At 38.3% G+C, this 18,074-nt stretch overlaps 2 protein-coding genes across 2 annotated transcripts; one reads left to right on the forward strand and one right to left on the reverse strand.

Moving 5' to 3' along the window:
* The first annotated feature begins 2,366 nt into the window (after nucleotides 1-2,366).
* LOC106918752 (potassium voltage-gated channel subfamily A member 1-like) lies at nucleotides 2,367-9,946 on the forward strand. The gene is made up of 5 exons (XM_088000976.1): nucleotides 2,367-2,662; nucleotides 3,162-3,904; nucleotides 6,574-6,589; nucleotides 7,538-7,548; nucleotides 8,241-9,946. Exons 2-5 carry the CDS (start codon nucleotides 3,233-3,235, stop codon nucleotides 9,132-9,134), a joined length of 1,593 nt encoding a protein of 530 aa, XP_087857102.1. The 5' UTR covers nucleotides 2,367-2,662; nucleotides 3,162-3,232; the 3' UTR covers nucleotides 9,135-9,946.
* A 1,710-nt stretch (nucleotides 9,947-11,656) lies between these two features.
* Nucleotides 11,657-14,390, reverse strand: fgf21 (fibroblast growth factor 21). The gene is made up of 4 exons (XM_014988758.2): nucleotides 14,136-14,390; nucleotides 13,752-13,829; nucleotides 12,808-12,911; nucleotides 11,657-12,708 (listed from the first exon to the last, which is right to left on the reverse strand). Exons 1-4 carry the CDS (start codon nucleotides 14,284-14,286, stop codon nucleotides 12,430-12,432), a joined length of 612 nt encoding a protein of 203 aa, XP_014844244.2. The 5' UTR covers nucleotides 14,287-14,390; the 3' UTR covers nucleotides 11,657-12,429.
* Nucleotides 14,391-18,074: the final 3,684 nt, after the last annotated feature.

An 18,074-nucleotide genomic window follows, 5' to 3' on the forward strand; every position in this document is an offset into this window, starting at 1 on the left:
ACTAAGGTGTAACACAGTTGGTTCTGTGGATCTGTGAACAAACTCCTGCTACAATCGACAGTAGCCACACAGGCACACCGACTAGAAGGAAACAAACGCACCCAGTGTAACGCTTGCATTCTATTGGCTGAGAGGTTGCCAGGCGACAGTGCTTTTCTGTTCCAAGCACTAGCAGAAAATGATTCGTAAGAGAGCAGAGAGGTTTGCAGGTGGAGATCTGATCTGAGAAGTTTTGAGAAGAAAGACATGAAGTCCTGCTTTCAGACTGAAAATGTGTGCTCTTGAATTATGGCAGGAAAATTCCCCCATAGGAGGTGATCTTTAAATCTGGGGCAATCTGGAACAGGGTCAGGATATTTTGAATCAGGGAGGTAATCTAATGGCCTTTCTTCTTTTACATAAAAAACTAAATTGTTCAATCTCAACATTTGTTTTTGAAAGAATCTTTAATATTGACACACACCAGTTTATGAAAGTAAAGAGCCTTCAGGTTGTGTTAATACAACCTGAGGTATTTGACACTGTGTCACATTAAACCACAAACTTGTGTTCAGTCTCCTTTAGCCTACTACGGTCTTTACCAGATTAGCATATCCAGAGACTATTTTTCTTCTTTTAAAAAAATTAATCAGGCAGAAAAAAGCATTTTTTAAAACACAAAATAGACTCTTAGCTGGATTCAGGTCTGGACTTTGACTTGGCCGTTGTAACACATGAACATGCTTGAAGCTACTCCCATCAGTTTCACATGTTTTGCAGTTCCTGAGGTTTTCGTCCAGCATCAGATCAACTCTGACCATCCATCAACTATAGAGTGGACTCCTGGTATTCATTGGGGTTAAAGGTCACAATGCCACCCACGAACAGCTGAAGTCCTCAAACTCTTGAGATTACATCTATAAAAAACTTTATAAATGGCAAATTTATTACTCTGAAACACTAAATATACCTCCAGAGGCATTAATATGCACAGTGGAAATCAGAAAAAGATTATAGATGATTTTTTCTGCAAATAATTAGCAGAAACCATGTAGCCCTAACTCTGACCCTTATATACATATTTTAATTTGTAAAAAAAAAAAAAAACTTTAAACGTGTAATTTTTCTCATTTCTATATGAGTGTGTTGTCATGTCAGGAGTATCACAGGGTAAAATGATTGCTCTGCAAAGCTGCAGCACAGTAAAACCTTTATTTGACGCATTTCATTCAATAATTTCATAGGATTAGTTTGTTGCCTTCATCTTTTAGTTCACATTAAGCACAGCAGCCAAACACACTATATTAGACGACCAGGAAAAGCATAAGGGTTTGTTTGCTATGAATGAAGGCAGCTGTGAGGAAATGTCGCAAACATACAGCAGCCTCTGTTACAAAACATTACCGCCCTCTGGTGGTGTATCACGGTACTGTTTGGTAGAGTATATGCAACCACATTTTCCAAATCGATTTAATTGATTATGTACCATCTGATCTTTATTTTTTCTTACTTTACACTATTTACAACATTTCTGAAAAAACAAGATGGAAAATGATCGTTTAATTTGATGTGTTTTAAAGTTTCCACTTTCATTTACCATCTAAGACAAATCAGCAATGGAAATTGAAAATGGTACCATAATTAAAATAAGACCGACTCATTTTTGCTTTCTCTTAAAAGAAAAGCATAAGCTAAATACACACATGCATATCTTTTTAATTAAATCATATATACATATTTTAATTAGATCATTGGGAGATTTCTGTAAATAAATCTGTTTTTTTTTATCAAGCAACAGAAGATTAAGTTAATTTGTGTTTCTGTTTTTTTTATCTAAATATTTTTGAAGGGAATGCAGTAAATGTAGTTGAGGAAATATTTCTGAACCATAATAATAAACTTACCAGAGGTGACAAGACGTCACTCAACTCCCCACCTGAGTCTAGAGTTAAATCCCAAATAAAACCATGAAAGTCCAAATTTAAGTCCAAAGACAAAGGTGTGCAATTCTTGAGTTGAGTCAAAATCCAAACATTTTACAGATACATAATTTAATTATAGTAACTCTGAGATGTTAAAATTATTTTTAACAGGTGCTTTGTTTGCCAGAACAACCTAAGTGAACAAAGTGAATATCAAAGTCGTCTTAAAATCATTGCCTCACCACACTAAACTGAAATATAAAACACCTTTAAATCAAATGGCTTATTAAAAATGATTAACAAGGTTTTAAATCAAAAGCCTTGGCAGTAATCAAATGGGGTCGGGGCCTCCTGTCAGCAGAAAGCCCCATGCTGGGCTCAGGCGTGTTGTCATTCGATAGGGAGGTTGAAGGTTGTCGTGCCTCATGGCTGAAGTGGAGGGGACAGGACAGGGAGGAGGTGGAAGGGTCTGCCGGGGATCTAATTTCAACACGACAGCGCTCCTAAAACATTTCGTCCACTGAGGGACAGGGCGCGATCCTGGATGTTCCTTCAACAAACAACTGGAGGCAGAGGTTGTGACCAGGCTGGACACAGCGGATCACATCGCCGGCCGGAGCGGGCAGCCAAAGGAAGGATTGTGTTTGTGTGACACACATAATGACAGGCGAAAAGACAGACCACCTGGTGAGCAGCAGGAGGCGAACAATGTGAATCCTCTTCCTCCAGTTAGTGTCTTTCAGCAGCTCGCTTTCCAAACAGTGAGTAGACTTTCTTCTCACACTACGTCTGAACACTACAGACACAAAATCTGACAAAGTATTTTTCGTTTCTAGTGCAGTATCTCATTACACTTGAAATAACACAACACTATCTTACAAGTAACTTTTCAGTAAGACATAGGACCTTGTTTTAAGTCAATAATTCCTTAAAATTTATGAAAATGTACTCGTTCCACCAGGTCTTGTTATAAGTGAAATAATCTGCCAGTGGAACAAGTACTTCTTCAATATTAAGGACTTATTGACCTACAACAAGCTCATATATCTTATTTAAAATGCACCAATCTATTTGCATTAGAAACTAAACCAAAAATACTTGGCAAGATTTTGTGTTTTTGCAGTGAACGAACATTTGCTTGCTGTTTCTCTTTAAAACTAAGAAAAATGAGTTAAGTGCACTAAAACTTATCAGGTCCAGTATCTAAAACTCTGCTGCCATCTGTAGCTCCCGTTGATGGTCTCATCCCTCTGGTTTTAGACAGCGTCCACCTTCAGGTCCAGTTGTTCTACAAAGTCTCAGGTGGGAGGTTCTTCTGATCTCTCCGAGGGATGGATAGTGGAGATCCAGAGGCATTCGAAGAAGGAGACAGAGGGAACGAGGGGAACACGGAACAGGACAAACATCTGAAGAACCAGCTCAACACCGAGGAGAAGGGAGAGAAGGAGAACAAAGGGGATGAGAACGAGAAGAGGAAAGAGCGGCGCCGTTCGGGGGCTCTGTGGCGGAGCGGCTGGGCTCTGAGTGAACGGCTGGCCATCAACGTCTCAGGAATGCGCTACGAAACCCAGCTTCGCACCTTAGCCCAGTTCCCCAACTCCATGCTCGGGGATCCCAGGCGGAGAGCCCGGTACTTTGACCCGCTTCGGAACGAGCTGTTCCTGGACCGTAACCGCGCCTGCTTCGATGCCATCCTGTACTTCTACCAGTCCGGGGGGCGGCTCCGCAGGCCCGCCAACATCCCCCTGGACATCTTCATGGACGAGCTGATGTTTTACGAGCTCGGAGAGGACATCGTGAACCGCTTCAAGGAGGACGAGGGTTTCCATAAAGAGGAAGAGCGGCCCCTGCCGTCCAACGAGATCCAGAGAAAACTGTGGATGTTGTTTGAGCACCCTGAATCCTCGTCTGGGGCCCGTATTATCGCCATCATCAGTGTGATGGTGATAGTGCTGTCCATCCTCATCTTCTGCCTGGAGACGCTGCCTGACTTCAAGAAAGAGGTTGGGAACATAATGTTCTGCCCCAGTGGGCCCTTTCCCTGCTGCCCAGGGCCCCACTGTCCTGCATGGGTCCAGCTCAGGTCCACTCAGTCACATTTACTCCATCAAGCACAGCACATTAAACAATGTCACGTCTTAAAAACACAGCAAACTGCTTTGTGCTGTTTTCTGACCACAGGCTAATTTGCAGACCCAGTCATTGGCTGGACCTAGGCCTGTCACAATAAGCAATACATGAATTAATCGCATGATAAATTAAAACAAACTCAATAATTTCCATTGGTATGATTTATTATTTATCTCTATTTTTTTTTTCTTTCTCCCAAAAACTGGATGATAAAAGTTTTCAGTTTGGTGTTTTGGTCTCAACCAGCTCTTATTTTGAAGGACAATTTTGTTTACAAAGACTTTAAAATTATTTTTGTTTGTTGTTTTGTTTATTTATTTTGGAAATTTAAAATGTCTTCCAGTGTTAAATGTTCGTTAGAATTTAAAGTTTACTGATCTTTGAGAAAGTTTTCTTGAATTATTATTTTGCCATTACCGTTGTATCGCGTAAAAATGGTCTGAAAACAACAATATTATCGTTTATCGCAATAACTTCTAATTTATCGTCTAGCAAAATGTGTTATTGTGACAGGCCTACTTTATTAAAAGACAGCACAATGAAAATTAAAGATTCTTATCACACACACCCAACTGCTCCCCCTCTCCTGCACAGCTGACTAAATGTCTGCTCTGCCTCCTTAGCAGGCCTTCAGTTGCTGCAGAAACTGATTATAAAAACATGGGGATTTTTTACATTTTTGTTAAAATTGTCAATATGTTGTGACTGTATAATCTATGGGAGTGTTTTCATTAAGCAAATTCATTTTCGTAATTCCAATTTGAATACTTATGCAGTGATGGGATTGCAGTTACTCAGTGAAACACCTAAAACATGCAGGACGGCCCTGAAGACACCACGTGTCGGAAAAAGATTAATGCTAGAGGTGCACAGATTTATCAGCACCAATCTTCTTCATTTTGGGAGATTGGTGATCGGCCAGTTCTGGTACATGAGTCCGATCTGATCCATTGACCTCATCAACCTCAGCAAAGGTCTGAAAATCAGACCTTCAGCTCTGCAGTGACCGACCCACCAGGTCATGTCTGCATGTTTGCCGTTGTTTCCAACTCAGCAACTTTCTTGCTATATTTAGCAACATTTCAGGAAAAAAAAAACTGGAATCGGCCTAAATCCAAATCAGCAGGTCAGGCTTTTTAAAGATGGGTAATCAGCGACTGACCAGAGAACTGCACCACTAATTACTGGAAAACTCTCTTGGTTTTGGTACATTTCTAGATTTAGGTGGAAGAAAATTGATCTTTTCTAAGTAATGAAGTTAACATGGGTTACACATTCAGGACGGGAAAGAATAAGAAATACACTGACATTTTTCCTCCTTACTGTTTTGCATGTGAGTCATTCAGGGAGCAGAAAGGAGGACATTGTTTAAAATTAATTGGAACCTGATAAAGTTTAAAGATAAAACAAGTATAATGCAATTACATTACAAATAAGATTTTATCATTTCGGACAATTCATCTCAATAAATATCTAAATATGTTAGGAAATATATACATGTACATATGTACTTAGTCTATGTACATGGTTTTCTAAGAGGAATGAAATGGAACCAAAACACAATGCAGAGGAATGAAATTAAATTAAATTTACTAAAAAAAGGAGCCAAAGAAACCATAATACTGCCCACATTACTTTCAAAGAAAATATCCAGTTATCTAGTCATAGCTAGGGCCACATTTTATTTGACACACTATTGTTGCTGACTCTGATCCTCTGAAATATGACAGATTTTGAGTCTCTCAGTCCAAACTTTTACCTCCTGCTGGTAGATATTATTTATGTTTCACAGTAAAATATGAGAAGATTATAACCTATTTTAAATCATTGGTTTTCACAGTGGGTAGAGAACGATACGTCCCGCCGCTGACGGCTAAAGAAAAAGTAAACTGGACGAGAACCAGTAGCTGCTTTTTTATCTAAACATGAATAGTTTAGTAAGACCTTAAATAACAAACTATCCTCCTTAATTCTGCCAATCATAACCCTATAGGTTTAGTAATTCAAGTTAAAACAAATTTAATCTTTTGATTTTTGTTTTTATTTGATTGAACCACATTTGAAGCGATACGTTTTTGCGCCACATCTGCCTCCAAACGGTTGCTGGTAGCACCCAGGAGTATTTTCTAGGAAATTCTCTGTTTGGCTCCTAAAGGACTTATTTATTAATACGTCCAGGTTTTAATATTTATAGCAGTGGCGTCTGAGCCAAATAAACTTTCACAGCCAAATGTTGCACATTTTACAGCCTTCATATCAAATCACCAGGGTACAGAGTTTTTAAATGGAATATGCTTAACTATTTGGGTCAAAGGAAACATGATACCGTGTGAGGCAGGTGTTCAGGTAAACACTCTCCTGGAGAGTGCCAGAGTGTGTTTGAAGGAAAAATACTGGCACGGGAAGCTTTTGGCCAATATCCCTGGATGCAGACCAGAGAAATACTGCAGGAAGCTTAGGGTGTGATTATTTTAGCCGGCTGTTAAATCTGATATGGATTCAGGAAGGGTACACCGAGTGTCACTTGGGAACTAGAACACAGACAGAGCGAAGGGACGGTTAGGTGTGTTAATGAAAGGTCACAAATGACCGTACACATGAGCAAGGGTGAGAGCCAAAGCTCGCCGATGGCTTGGAACCAATGAGTTAAAGGTCCTGCAGGATGAGCAGGATACACTGGGTCATGTTAACACATTCCTCCAGCAGTGTTGTGCTGCGCCAGGCTGGCGTTGCTGTCAGGAAACTACTGTAACTTTCTCCTGTCCAAGTCAGAACGCCCACCGTTCACCAGCAGTGTTAAACGGGGAGATGGGAAGGTGTAGAAGGATGAGGAAGACACTCATGTTTCTCCTTAGAGATCTTAAAGGGGTTATATTTAGCATTAGGAGAACCCATGGAGCGGATCAACACATTCTGCAGATATCCAGCGTTAGTAATAAACACTGTCACCGACCTGCTACTGAAAGTCACCATCAATACTCCCTCTTCATTTAAGCTTCTCTCAACCTATATATATGTATGTCATTATAACATACAAAGCATATTGTTCTATATTCAGGTCGTTTATCACTGTACTTCTGACTGGACATGTTCCCAGTGTCATATCGTCCTGCACAGAAATATGATGATAAATGACTTGACAGATGGAACAACAGGTGGTCTGAGGAAGAGTTCAGAAAGTGCAAAATGTAAAAGACGTTTCACGTGCTGCCTTAAAGGGCAATAACAGTAAATATCAACGTAGCTTATTAGAAATTTGTAGATGAACTGTGAATATTTTTGATGGTAGATGTGTATTTACTGAGTAGTCTGTGCTTTAGGCTAACAATGGAACCTGAAAGCCTGTTATTAGTTAGCCTAGCTTAGCATAAACATTCCTAACTGTGTCTTCACTGATGTCATCGAGTTCCTAAAGTTACACATTGCAGCCATGTTGGAGACACTCATGGTGATCAGTAAAGCAGTTTTAAACAAACTTCTGATATATTGTTTTAAATATTTTAAAGATTATTTTTTGGCCATAAAAGCACCAGACTGGCTAACAAGCATCAAGAGGAGCAAACAAACGAGAACATATTTTGGTTTTGATGAATTATAAATCACATTATAATGAGAAAGTTTCCCTGCGCCTGAATTGAAAATGTTTCCATAGCTGGAGGAGGAAAACAGCTGGTGCTACTGTGCAAAAATCAAAACAGATTGACCCAGCAGGGCTCAAACACACAAGAGATATATGCATGTAAAAAGGTTCAAGCAAATCAATCTTATCAATGAACACATAACTAGGTAAGAGGGCCGACCTGACACAATATCCACCCATCACTGACCCCTTTCCTCCTTCAGCTCTATGTACATCTTCTCTCCCCCAACAGCTTCTGACATTCTTCTACTTTATTATCATCATTATTAATTGTTGATACTTTTTATAAAGTAAATGTTTTTCATAATCAGAACAATTTCAGCTACAGGAGTATGTTATTATTTTTACCTTACTTGATAACATAGGACTTAGCTTGTTTTAGTTTTTATATACTACCAAAATGGCCACCCGGTTTGATGACATAAAATGAAAACACTCCAGTATTTCTGGAGCAATACTCTTTTTTTTAGCGTTTATAATTTAATACCAACTAATAGGATGTATGTTTTGTTATTGTGCACTTGTTTAGTTTCAAACTTCTGCTGTATTTCCTGTCTGTTCCTCTTTAGGAGCACCACTCCCATGGTAGGAACTCTTCAGAGAACATGCCTCCTCATCCAAGCATTTTCAGCGACCCGTTCTTCATAGTGGAAACTTTGTGCATATGCTGGTTTTCCTTTGAGCTCATCATGCGATTTTCAAGCGCTCCCAGCAAGATCCACTTCTTTAAGGATGTCATGAACATCATTGATTTCAGTGCCATCCTTCCTTATTTTGTCACCCTTGGAACAGAGCTGGCCAAAGACGATGACTCGTCTCCGACCACATCCTTGGCCATCATCAGAGTCATCCGGTTGGTGAGGGTCTTCAGAATCTTCAAGCTGTCTCGGCATTCCAAGGGCCTTCAGATCCTCGGTCAGACGCTACGGGCCAGCATGCGTGAGCTCGGCCTGCTCATCTTCTTCCTGTTTATTGGGGTCATCATCTTCTCCAGCGCCGTCTACTTTGCGGAAGCTGACCACCACACCACGGATTTTGTCAGCATACCGCATGGCTTTTGGTGGGCAGTTGTCACAATGACCACAGTGGGATACGGTGACATGTACCCTGCGACCGTTTGGGGTAAAATGGTTGGCTCCATGTGCGCGATTGCTGGTGTTCTGACCATCTCTCTGCCTGTGCCCGTCATTGTGTCCAACTTCAGCTACTTCTACCACCGAGAGACTGAATGTGAACATCAAACTGAGTACAATCATGTGCAGACATCCCTATGGGAGGATGAGGAGCCTGAGGGAGAGGAGACAGAGGACGGGGATAGGTATCAAGATCCAGAATTTTATCCCACTGAAGGAATCTGCAACCCTCTCAACGGGACTTTACTTGGCGGATTATGTACTGGCCAGATGGCAGAGTACACAGGAGGTAACATGTATCTGAGAGAACCACTAGTTACACAAGTTTAGAAAGAGCCAGGATTCTTAGCCCCCGTATTCAAAGACACAGGAAGTGTAAGTAAATAAGCTAATTCTTGCAACAAGAGTGAAAAAAAATGGAGGAACTCCAAAGGGACACTTTTAAATTCTCACCTTGAGTAAGACAATCAAGGTTATATACCTCCTAAAAATGTTGTACTGGTTCTACTTCCTCGCTTAATTGTCCTTTTCAGCGACATAAGTCAGCTAAATATACCTGAAGATAAGCCTTTTTCACAGAACAGCTCAAACTACCAACAGCTTTCTATTCTCAGGGTAACGGTATAAAAATAACTCCTGCTAACATGTAGCAATGCTTCCAGCTTGGGATGAAAATGACTTTCAGAAAGTCTGTACCTTGAAACTATGACGTCTTAGTTATTTTTGCCTTAAAGGTTGCAGTGCAAGCGAGACAGATGATTGCTACATCACAACAGAACTCAGCCAAACGGCAGTAAAGCTGCCTCCGAAGAAAGACTGGGATCTGTCCTGATCCAAATTCACATTCTCAACACTCTTTTGTGAAAAGTATACAAACGCCGAGTTTGTCTGTTTTAATTACATGCTCTCTTTGTTATGCTATAGCAGTAATACCCTTAATTTATGCTTTATAGCTCAGTGTTTTTGTCAAGGATACTATTTTACTAATTTTCTTGAAAGCTACTTTCATCTGTAGGCAGTAAAAATACATGGGTAGAAATTAAATGGGTTGACAAATATAATATTCACCAAGTGATAATTGTATTTTTTTTATTTTATGATAAAATAAAAATGAAAAAAAGTCTTTAGGCTGCCATATCAGACCTCGTGTTTCATGTTTGAGTTGCTGAGAGAAGTCTTGCTAACTGCCAAATAGTTGTCATCCGATAATGTTCTAGTAATGTTCCTGTCTCAATAAAACTCTTCAGATTTTCCACTACATCACAGTGGAGACTAACAGAAGTTATGCAGACTAAGGCAATGCTGCTACAATAAACCACTTCAGTAATTGGCTTCAGCTAGTCCATTTAACAACCAGTAAAGTCCGAACTGATGAAATTGGGTTTTTTGGTGGATAAAGTCCAGATCTCTGTTTACAAAAGATGAGGAAATGATGAAAACATGATGTCAGTGTGATTTCCCACATTACAGCAACACATTTTAAAGGCATGGGAAGAAATGCTAACTTCTAAAGATTTTATGTTTATTTGATCATACCAGTAGATCTATGATATCAACAAGACATTTTTGTTTTAGTTTTCCAAAGGTAATTTAGATTTGTCTTGTAGCAGCAGAGTGACTAACTTTATTTGTTTTTGAGCTCTGATAATAGTGTGAAATTAGATGCAAAAACAATACAGTAAAAAGTGTAGGCTGTTTAGTTTTTATAAATGTAAAGAAAATGTTGTCATATTGTGAAACACGGACGTCGCCATGTTGTTTACGCTGCAATGCATTCTGGGTAAATGACATGCTTAGTCCCGTAGTGCTAGCTAACCAGCCAAAAATCGATGGCAATGTAGAAATCACAAGGCGCAATGAAGATGAGGAGGACCAAACGAAACAAGAGGAAAAAGTTACCAGAAGAAGCTGCTGCCAACTTCAGCTTCATAACTGAAACAATGGAAGCCACGTACCTCTGGTCGGACTGTGTGATCCGGTAAGTTCATGTGCTCTGTGCGGTCCGGTAACATCTGTTTAGGGTCTGGGTTTTGGCCCGGTGTCGGTCCGTGATTTTACACTCGACACTATGGTAATAGCTTTGTTGTTTAAAAGAGCTTTCTGTTTCTCCCGTCGTCTTTAGCTTATTAGCCGGCGGGGTTAGGCTGCGCTTTGTGGATAAAAAATGTCTGCATGTCATTTGGTTTAAGCTTACCAGGTTACGACTCTTTTGATCAATTTTGCTCATGACTTAAAGTTTTTTAGAGAGAAATGCTGAGAGCAGAAATACTTAGGAAGTTGTGTTTTTCCAACTCTTCTTGAGTTTTATTGGCGGTTGGCAAAAACCATTAAGTAGCATTACCGCCACCTACTGGTGGATGTGGTTCATTTCTTCGGCTCTTTCTCATTGTGCTCTTCGTTTCTTTCACGTGGGAAGCGTGTAAGACTCACTTCACTATTTTTGTTTTTGTCATGAAATTACTGCCAATAAAATGGCTACCTCCAGGCGTGACAAATATAACAAAATATATACATTTTTTGAAGTAATTATGAGTTTGTATGCATCACAAAGAGCATTTTTTGAGTTAATAGGAAAATTACAACATGTTAATGTCAACATGTTCAACTAATTAAGGATCCATGTAAAGTAAATTAATCTTTTTTGCAGTGCTACCACACAAAAATAGAAAAATCTAACTTTTAATTTGAGTAGGCTTCATTTATTCAGAAAGGAAAACACGATGAGAGAGGATTGTTAAAAAAATCACCATTGGTTTGATTATTGACATCTTTACAACTGGTGAACCATCTCTGTTAATTTGGCCCATATTGGTGATAATTATTATGCTGACAGACCAGCTATATATATTTTATTGTAAATATAAATGTCATTTATCTTTTATTTATTTATTTTTTAGCTTTTTAAAAATGGCAGCTTAGAGGGAGTTGCAGTAGTATAACCTATATACAACTTCTGGCATCATTCAAAACAAAAAGACAACATATAAATACCTTCATGGTAAAAGTAATAACAAAACAGGCTAAAACTCTCTGTCACTTTAAATAATGTAGAAAAAAGGAGGTATGTATGTCTGCGATTACTGTTAAAAAAAAGTAAACATGAAAATAACTCAAGATGTCCAGAGATTTAAATCAAATTTTATTTCATTTTATTTTTAACAAACTCATAGATTACAATTTAATTTAGAAAATTTAAGAGTTTTTTTCTCTTTCCTGAATCACAAATCAGACAGAAATTAGCAAAATAAAAAAAATTAAAAAAAACTTTTGCGCTCATTATTAGTTTCTTCCACTAGAGGGCGCCCTGCTCCTATACTGAGCACTGCTCTGCATTGGAAATACCAAAAAGAAAAACGTGGAATTGCACAAAAACAATTCCAGGATTTATTTCCCTGGAAAAGAAATACAAATTATTCATATTTTCTCAAAAGATCTGAGCAATTCCCAGAATGAATAAAACTTCAAATAAGCTTTAAATAAGACACAAAAATAAATAAATAACTTAGGTCAGTATTAATTAAATTTAAGAATCCTAAAAAAAACAACAAAAATAATAAATTAGAAGACAATCATGTATCAGAGTTTTAAAACCCAAACAGTTCTGGTTTCTTTGTGGTTCTGTATTTTAGTCCACGAACAGCTGAGGACTGACCACCACGTTCTGACCCATCCCGAAAAGGTCATCCGAGTCCAGGTTGAAGTCCCTCTGAGTCTTTGTTGATTCTTCCGAAACCGTTAAAGTATTCCTGAGAGGTAAAAATCTTGTGAAAGGAACCGAGTGTCGATCCGGAGAGTTTCTGGATGCCAGCGATAAAGGAACGCCGTGTTGTGAGTTCAGGAAACGGGTGTAGCCGTCAGCGAGCAGCAGTTCCCTGAAGGAGCAGTCAGCCTCGTCATAGGTTGTCTGAAAGGAGCGGAAACCATTAAAACTTTCTTCACCAGAAGAGAAAAATACGACTAAAGAGTCAAAAATTAGATGTTCTTGAGCTCTTCTTCATCGTACCTGTCCCCTTAGATTCCCGGAGTCGTCCATGCAGAGAAACATGGACGATGTCTGTCCCTTTATGACCACATGACCCGGTTTAACGGACTTTATCTGCAACACACCTGGACAAACAAACAGGTTCAGTTTTCAGGCTGTTTTTTCAGCTTAGGAGATTTTTCTTCAACTTCTATTATATCCTCAATGACACACTTGAGTCCTCTTCCAGTTTTTATGTACTTTTCATTTTCTAAAGTGACCAAGAGGAAGGAGCCTCTGTCATGTCATGCACTGCAAAAACACGTCATTTTATTTTGTCTAGTTGCTGGTGCAAACATCTAAGTACACTGAAAATAAGACTAAACTAGCCTAAACGTAACTATTCAACAATAAATAGAAGCTTGTTTTAAGTCAACAATTCATAAATATTGATCTTAAAAAGTTCTAGTTCCACTCTGGAAGATTTTTTTTTAACTTATAATTTTGGAAAAATGTCTTTTTATGAGTGCAAAAAGTCTGCACTTTTTATCAATATTCAAAAATTTATTTAAAACAAGCTTCCATGACTTGCTGAAAACTTTCTTGTAAATCAGTTTAGTGTTATTTCAAATGTCCTCAGATATTTTCACTTGAAACTCGACCAAAATACTTTGTAAAATTTAGTTTTTTTTACAGTGTAGAAGAACCGGAAAGTCTTGGATTCCTGAATTAAAGCCCCAAACAATTTAATCAACTCTAAAACGTGAAGCATTATTTCAACAAATATTTCATTCCAGTTACATTTATACTATTTTGTTGAAAACAATTATTTTTTTTATCTATTAAATAAATGTATTCAAATTAAAGATCAAATTTTAAGGAAAGTGATCAATGTGAGATGAAAAAATGTGCTGGTTTCTGTATTTGCATGTATTTTTTCATATGTTTTTACTTGCAGTTTATGTTTTAATCCCTCAGTTACTCACTATAAGGACTCTGAGCATCACTTCCAGTCACTCTCCCATCCAGATGCATCTCCACATACAACCCGCGTCGGTGATTCTCTGCAGCAAAGAAATCAGCACAATTAAAATTAATAAACTCTTTCATTTTTTATTTAATTCACTTAAATATGAACACTTTATGTCAGATAAAATAAATCGTGAGTGAAAAGGAGCAGAAAGAAGTTATATAATTTAAATATCTTAAAATGCAGAAAGAGATTTAAATGGTTTTATCTCACTGTCCAGATTCACACCTTGAACTGAAATTCATCTTTCCATCAGAAAAATGTTTGAAAATCTCAGTTCCTTTTATTAAATTCCAGATTCTCCTTCCTGCACTGAATAAAACTGAAGTCCTGTACATACCTGTGTAGAGACGCACCTCTCTGAGCTGATTCCTGAAGGCAAGGATTGGGTTGGATTCTGGGACGTAAAACGACCATGAAAAGGGAAGAGAGAGGATTAAGAAAAGGAAGAGGAACAGGCAGGAAGGACGCTTATCTGGAAACAAAAACATTTTGACAAAGGAATAAAAGGGAATGTTAAATAAAATAAATACAAAATAAATAATAATAAATAGCTAGGGGGGAAAAAGCCAAAATAAATAATAAATATGAAATTCTTGACTCTGTGTGAGCGGCTTCTGGATTAAAGGAAGTTTGGTGCTTTTATAAAGGAGTTAGGAGAAGGAGGTCCAACTTCACAAGAGTGTATGAGTCAGACATTAAGCTGCTCAAACTGGAAACCAGTTCCCATAATGGACCAGCGTTCCCATAATGTGGTTTAAACACTTTTTACAAATCGATTCTGATGCATTTTAACAAGAATATTTAAAAAAGAAACATCAAAAAAGTCTTGAAATTAAATGTTTTTCCACATTCCAGCGCTGCGGCAGTCAGTGTTTATCTGAGACGTTCTGCATAATTACCTCAACACACAGCAACGCAGCGGCAGCGGCTCTAACTCACACCAGTGATGAAGATCCTTTTGTCACGTTCACAACATTTACTGTAACCTAGCGTGCCTTCCCCTGCAGCCCTCCGCTCGGAAAATAAACACATTTCAAACCTGAGAAGGAAGCTGCGGCGCTGACACGTCTCCCTGCGTCACGCGCCGCAGCAAAATGTGGCGAGTGATTCTGCCAGGAAGTGACGTCGGCCGTGTTTTGGACTTTATGGTGTTTATTCTGTTTGATGTATGAGTGTTTGAGAGAGAAAGAGAAGGAGAGAGTGGGCTGAAACTGATTTCCAAGCAGGGGAAGTGTTTACAGGACCGCAGCTGTGCAGACACCAGAGAGACGCTGAACGTCAGACTGTAAACTCGCCGCCTGGCATCCAGCGAAAACTCCAGAGCACAGCAGACTGACTCCAGATACTGTGACAAGTGATGTTTGCAATGCAAAGGTAATCTATTATCACATTTTAGAGAAAGGAATCTGAAAACATATGAAAGATGAGTCACTGCCAGCCTTTTTACACTGTAAAACACTTTAGCTGCATTTAGCTGTGTCTGCCATCTTCTACTGTTAACTTTTTATTGAGAATTGAACAAACAGAGTTTTTAGGTTAACACTTTAAAAACTGAAAGAAGAAACAGACAGGAGTGGGAACTATTTCCCAGAATGCTTAGCGGCGTGTTTCTGTCTCCTGAGATGGAAGTGTGTTACGTTGATCTGACTCTTGTCCTGTTCACACTAAATGTTTCTGAGATGAAATCATTCAGATGTTTCATAAAATTCATCATCAGGTCAGAAATTTGGTTCTTGCAATTTGAAACAAGAATTTAAATTATTCTACAGTAAAATAAGTCATTTTAACTTGATATTGTGGGAAAAATAACAGAGAAATGTGGCTCTTTAACTGGGTGAGGACAGTTAGTTTTCTTGCATATTGTGAAATATTTATTTGGTTTAAATGCAGCATTAAGGTAAAACTTACAATTCAAGATCAATTAACTTAAAAACTGTGTTTTTAGGTTCTCTTGTTAAATCAACTTTATGAACTTTAATTTCTGAGTTAAAAACAATAATTTTTTATTGACTTAAATTACCTTTTCAAGGCAGCAGGTGAACTTTCATTGTCACCTTCTAATGTTTTACAGTGTATTGATTTCTATTTTCAAGCAACTAACATAGAAACTTACAAAGCAGTTTTCTGCAACCAAAGAGCCTTTAGAGTCGTGCCCATTAAACAGGAAGGTACGACCATATATGGACGATGAAGTAACGTCTGTGATTACATTTTCAAAAGTCCCTTACCGAACAGACTGTTTTATTCTCAGGAAACATAATTTGTAGCAAAAATGCATGAAGTAGATGTGTGGCTTCACAAAACAAGGACAGAATGTGCACTTTGCTGTAAAGATGATCTACACAGGACCAGGATGAGCTCTGTGGAAGTAAAGAGGTGAAGATGATACTGTTTGTTTCTCACTCATAAAAATGTCTCTCTGTTGGAATCACTTTTTGAAACAACTTGAATCTTTGTTTCAAATAAACCAGGCAAAACTGAGGAATGTGAATTTAGCACGTATAAATGCCCTGAATGTTAATGAAAACTCGCTATGGGAGTAAACGGCCAGATCGCCATGGTGACACCTGGTGTTGTTTGTGAGCATGAAGTTAATCAGTTTAGAAAATAGTTTCTTTATGAGTCCAATGTCAGCAGATTGCACTAAACCAACTAAATCATTTGGCTTCTTACTGGATGTTTAGCCACATCACGTGACTTCAGCTGCCACACTGCAAAAACACTAAATCCTACCAAGCATTTTTTTTGGTTTAGTTTTTAGAGCAAATATCTCAGTAACCTTGAAATAAGACAAACTAACTTAGAAGAAATTTTCAGCAAGGTATGTCCACTTGTTTTAAGTAAATAATTCCTTTATATTGATGAAAAAGTTCTAGTTCTGTTGGCAGATAAATTAACTGTTTGACCGCAGCTGCAGTCTGGATGTGTTTTAGCTTCCCTCCCATCAGCCACATCTATTTCTGACCTTTTTTGGGACCAAACGATTTGTAGTTGTGGTGAAATAACTGCAGACAAACGTTTAAGGTTGGAGTAGGATGATGGGAATAATGTTTTCACAGAAACTTCTGAACTTCCTTCAACGCTGCTAAAATTTGAGCACTTTTTGTCATAATGCAGGGAATTACAGGCAGACCAGATGCTGAGCTTTTAAATCTCTCCACATGATGCCGGTTTGTTGGGTCTAATTCCTTCTGGGTTTCTTGTTAGAAAACGTCTTGCTGTATTCAGTTGTTGATGCCATTTCACTGGTTCAGTCCTTTGTCTTCAACTTGTTTTCATTTCCTATTTGTGCATTTGAAGTTATTTCTCTTACATCGTTGTTGGGTATTTTTACTTAAATTTGTAGTTTTTTGGGGTCTGGTTCAGGTTTCTGTTGTTTCTATTCGTTCCCTCAGGCTGCCTGTTGCGCCTGCTGTCTCCTCTCCCCCCCAGTCTAATCTCACTGGTTTTCTGCTCTCCACTGCTCGTCTTTGCAGAACTTTTAACTATTACTTATGTCAATGTTATCAAAGTACTGCAGCAATATATTTTTATTATGCAAATTGGCCGAACAAATCTTTCCAGAAATAAGAGTTGAAATTTGAGAGTTGACGCCACCAGAGTTTTCCTCTAATTTAGAAATCAAAATGATGTGTTAGTGCAGCTGCACCATGTGCAGAGTCTCCAGTCCTCAATGCTGTTTGATTCCTGATCCATTTGATCAGGAATCAATTTGCTGCCTCCTTCCTGTCCAGCTGCTGTTGCATAAAAGACACTAATGTCACACAAACCTTTAAAAACCTACAATAATAAACCATATTTAGCTCTTTACCAGAGATAATCAGGTTTATATGATGGCAGCATTCTAACACATTTCCCAGGTTGTTTTGAAAGAGAAAAAACTCCCACAGCATCATAGTCCCTCCACCGTACTTAACTGAAAATCTGTAACGTGTATTCAAACATAACTGGATGAGAATCCATGTTTATCTCAACAGAAATAAGGCAACAATAAGGCAACAGTCTAACTCCAGGACATTATCGTGCATCGTTTCCTGCTGGGAAAAATTTAACAAAATGTACTTTTCAGCAAGAAAAACACCAGATGCATCTTTTCTTTTTTTTTTTTTTTTTGTGTACGCCGGAAACGTCATCAGCTGAAAGAGCTGGTCTAAATGCAAATTCAAACAAGGGTTTATTATTTGCAGATCGTCTGAAGTTTAAGCTTGAATTATTTTTGAATTACCGTATTTTCCAGACTATATTGTCTGATTGATCTGTAGTCAGATCAATTGCC

This window comes from Poecilia mexicana, unplaced genomic scaffold (assembly GCF_051168715.1).
Source record: "Poecilia mexicana isolate PSO_F unplaced genomic scaffold, ASM5116871v1 scaffold_19, whole genome shotgun sequence".
Taxonomy (NCBI): domain Eukaryota; kingdom Metazoa; phylum Chordata; class Actinopteri; order Cyprinodontiformes; family Poeciliidae; genus Poecilia; species Poecilia mexicana.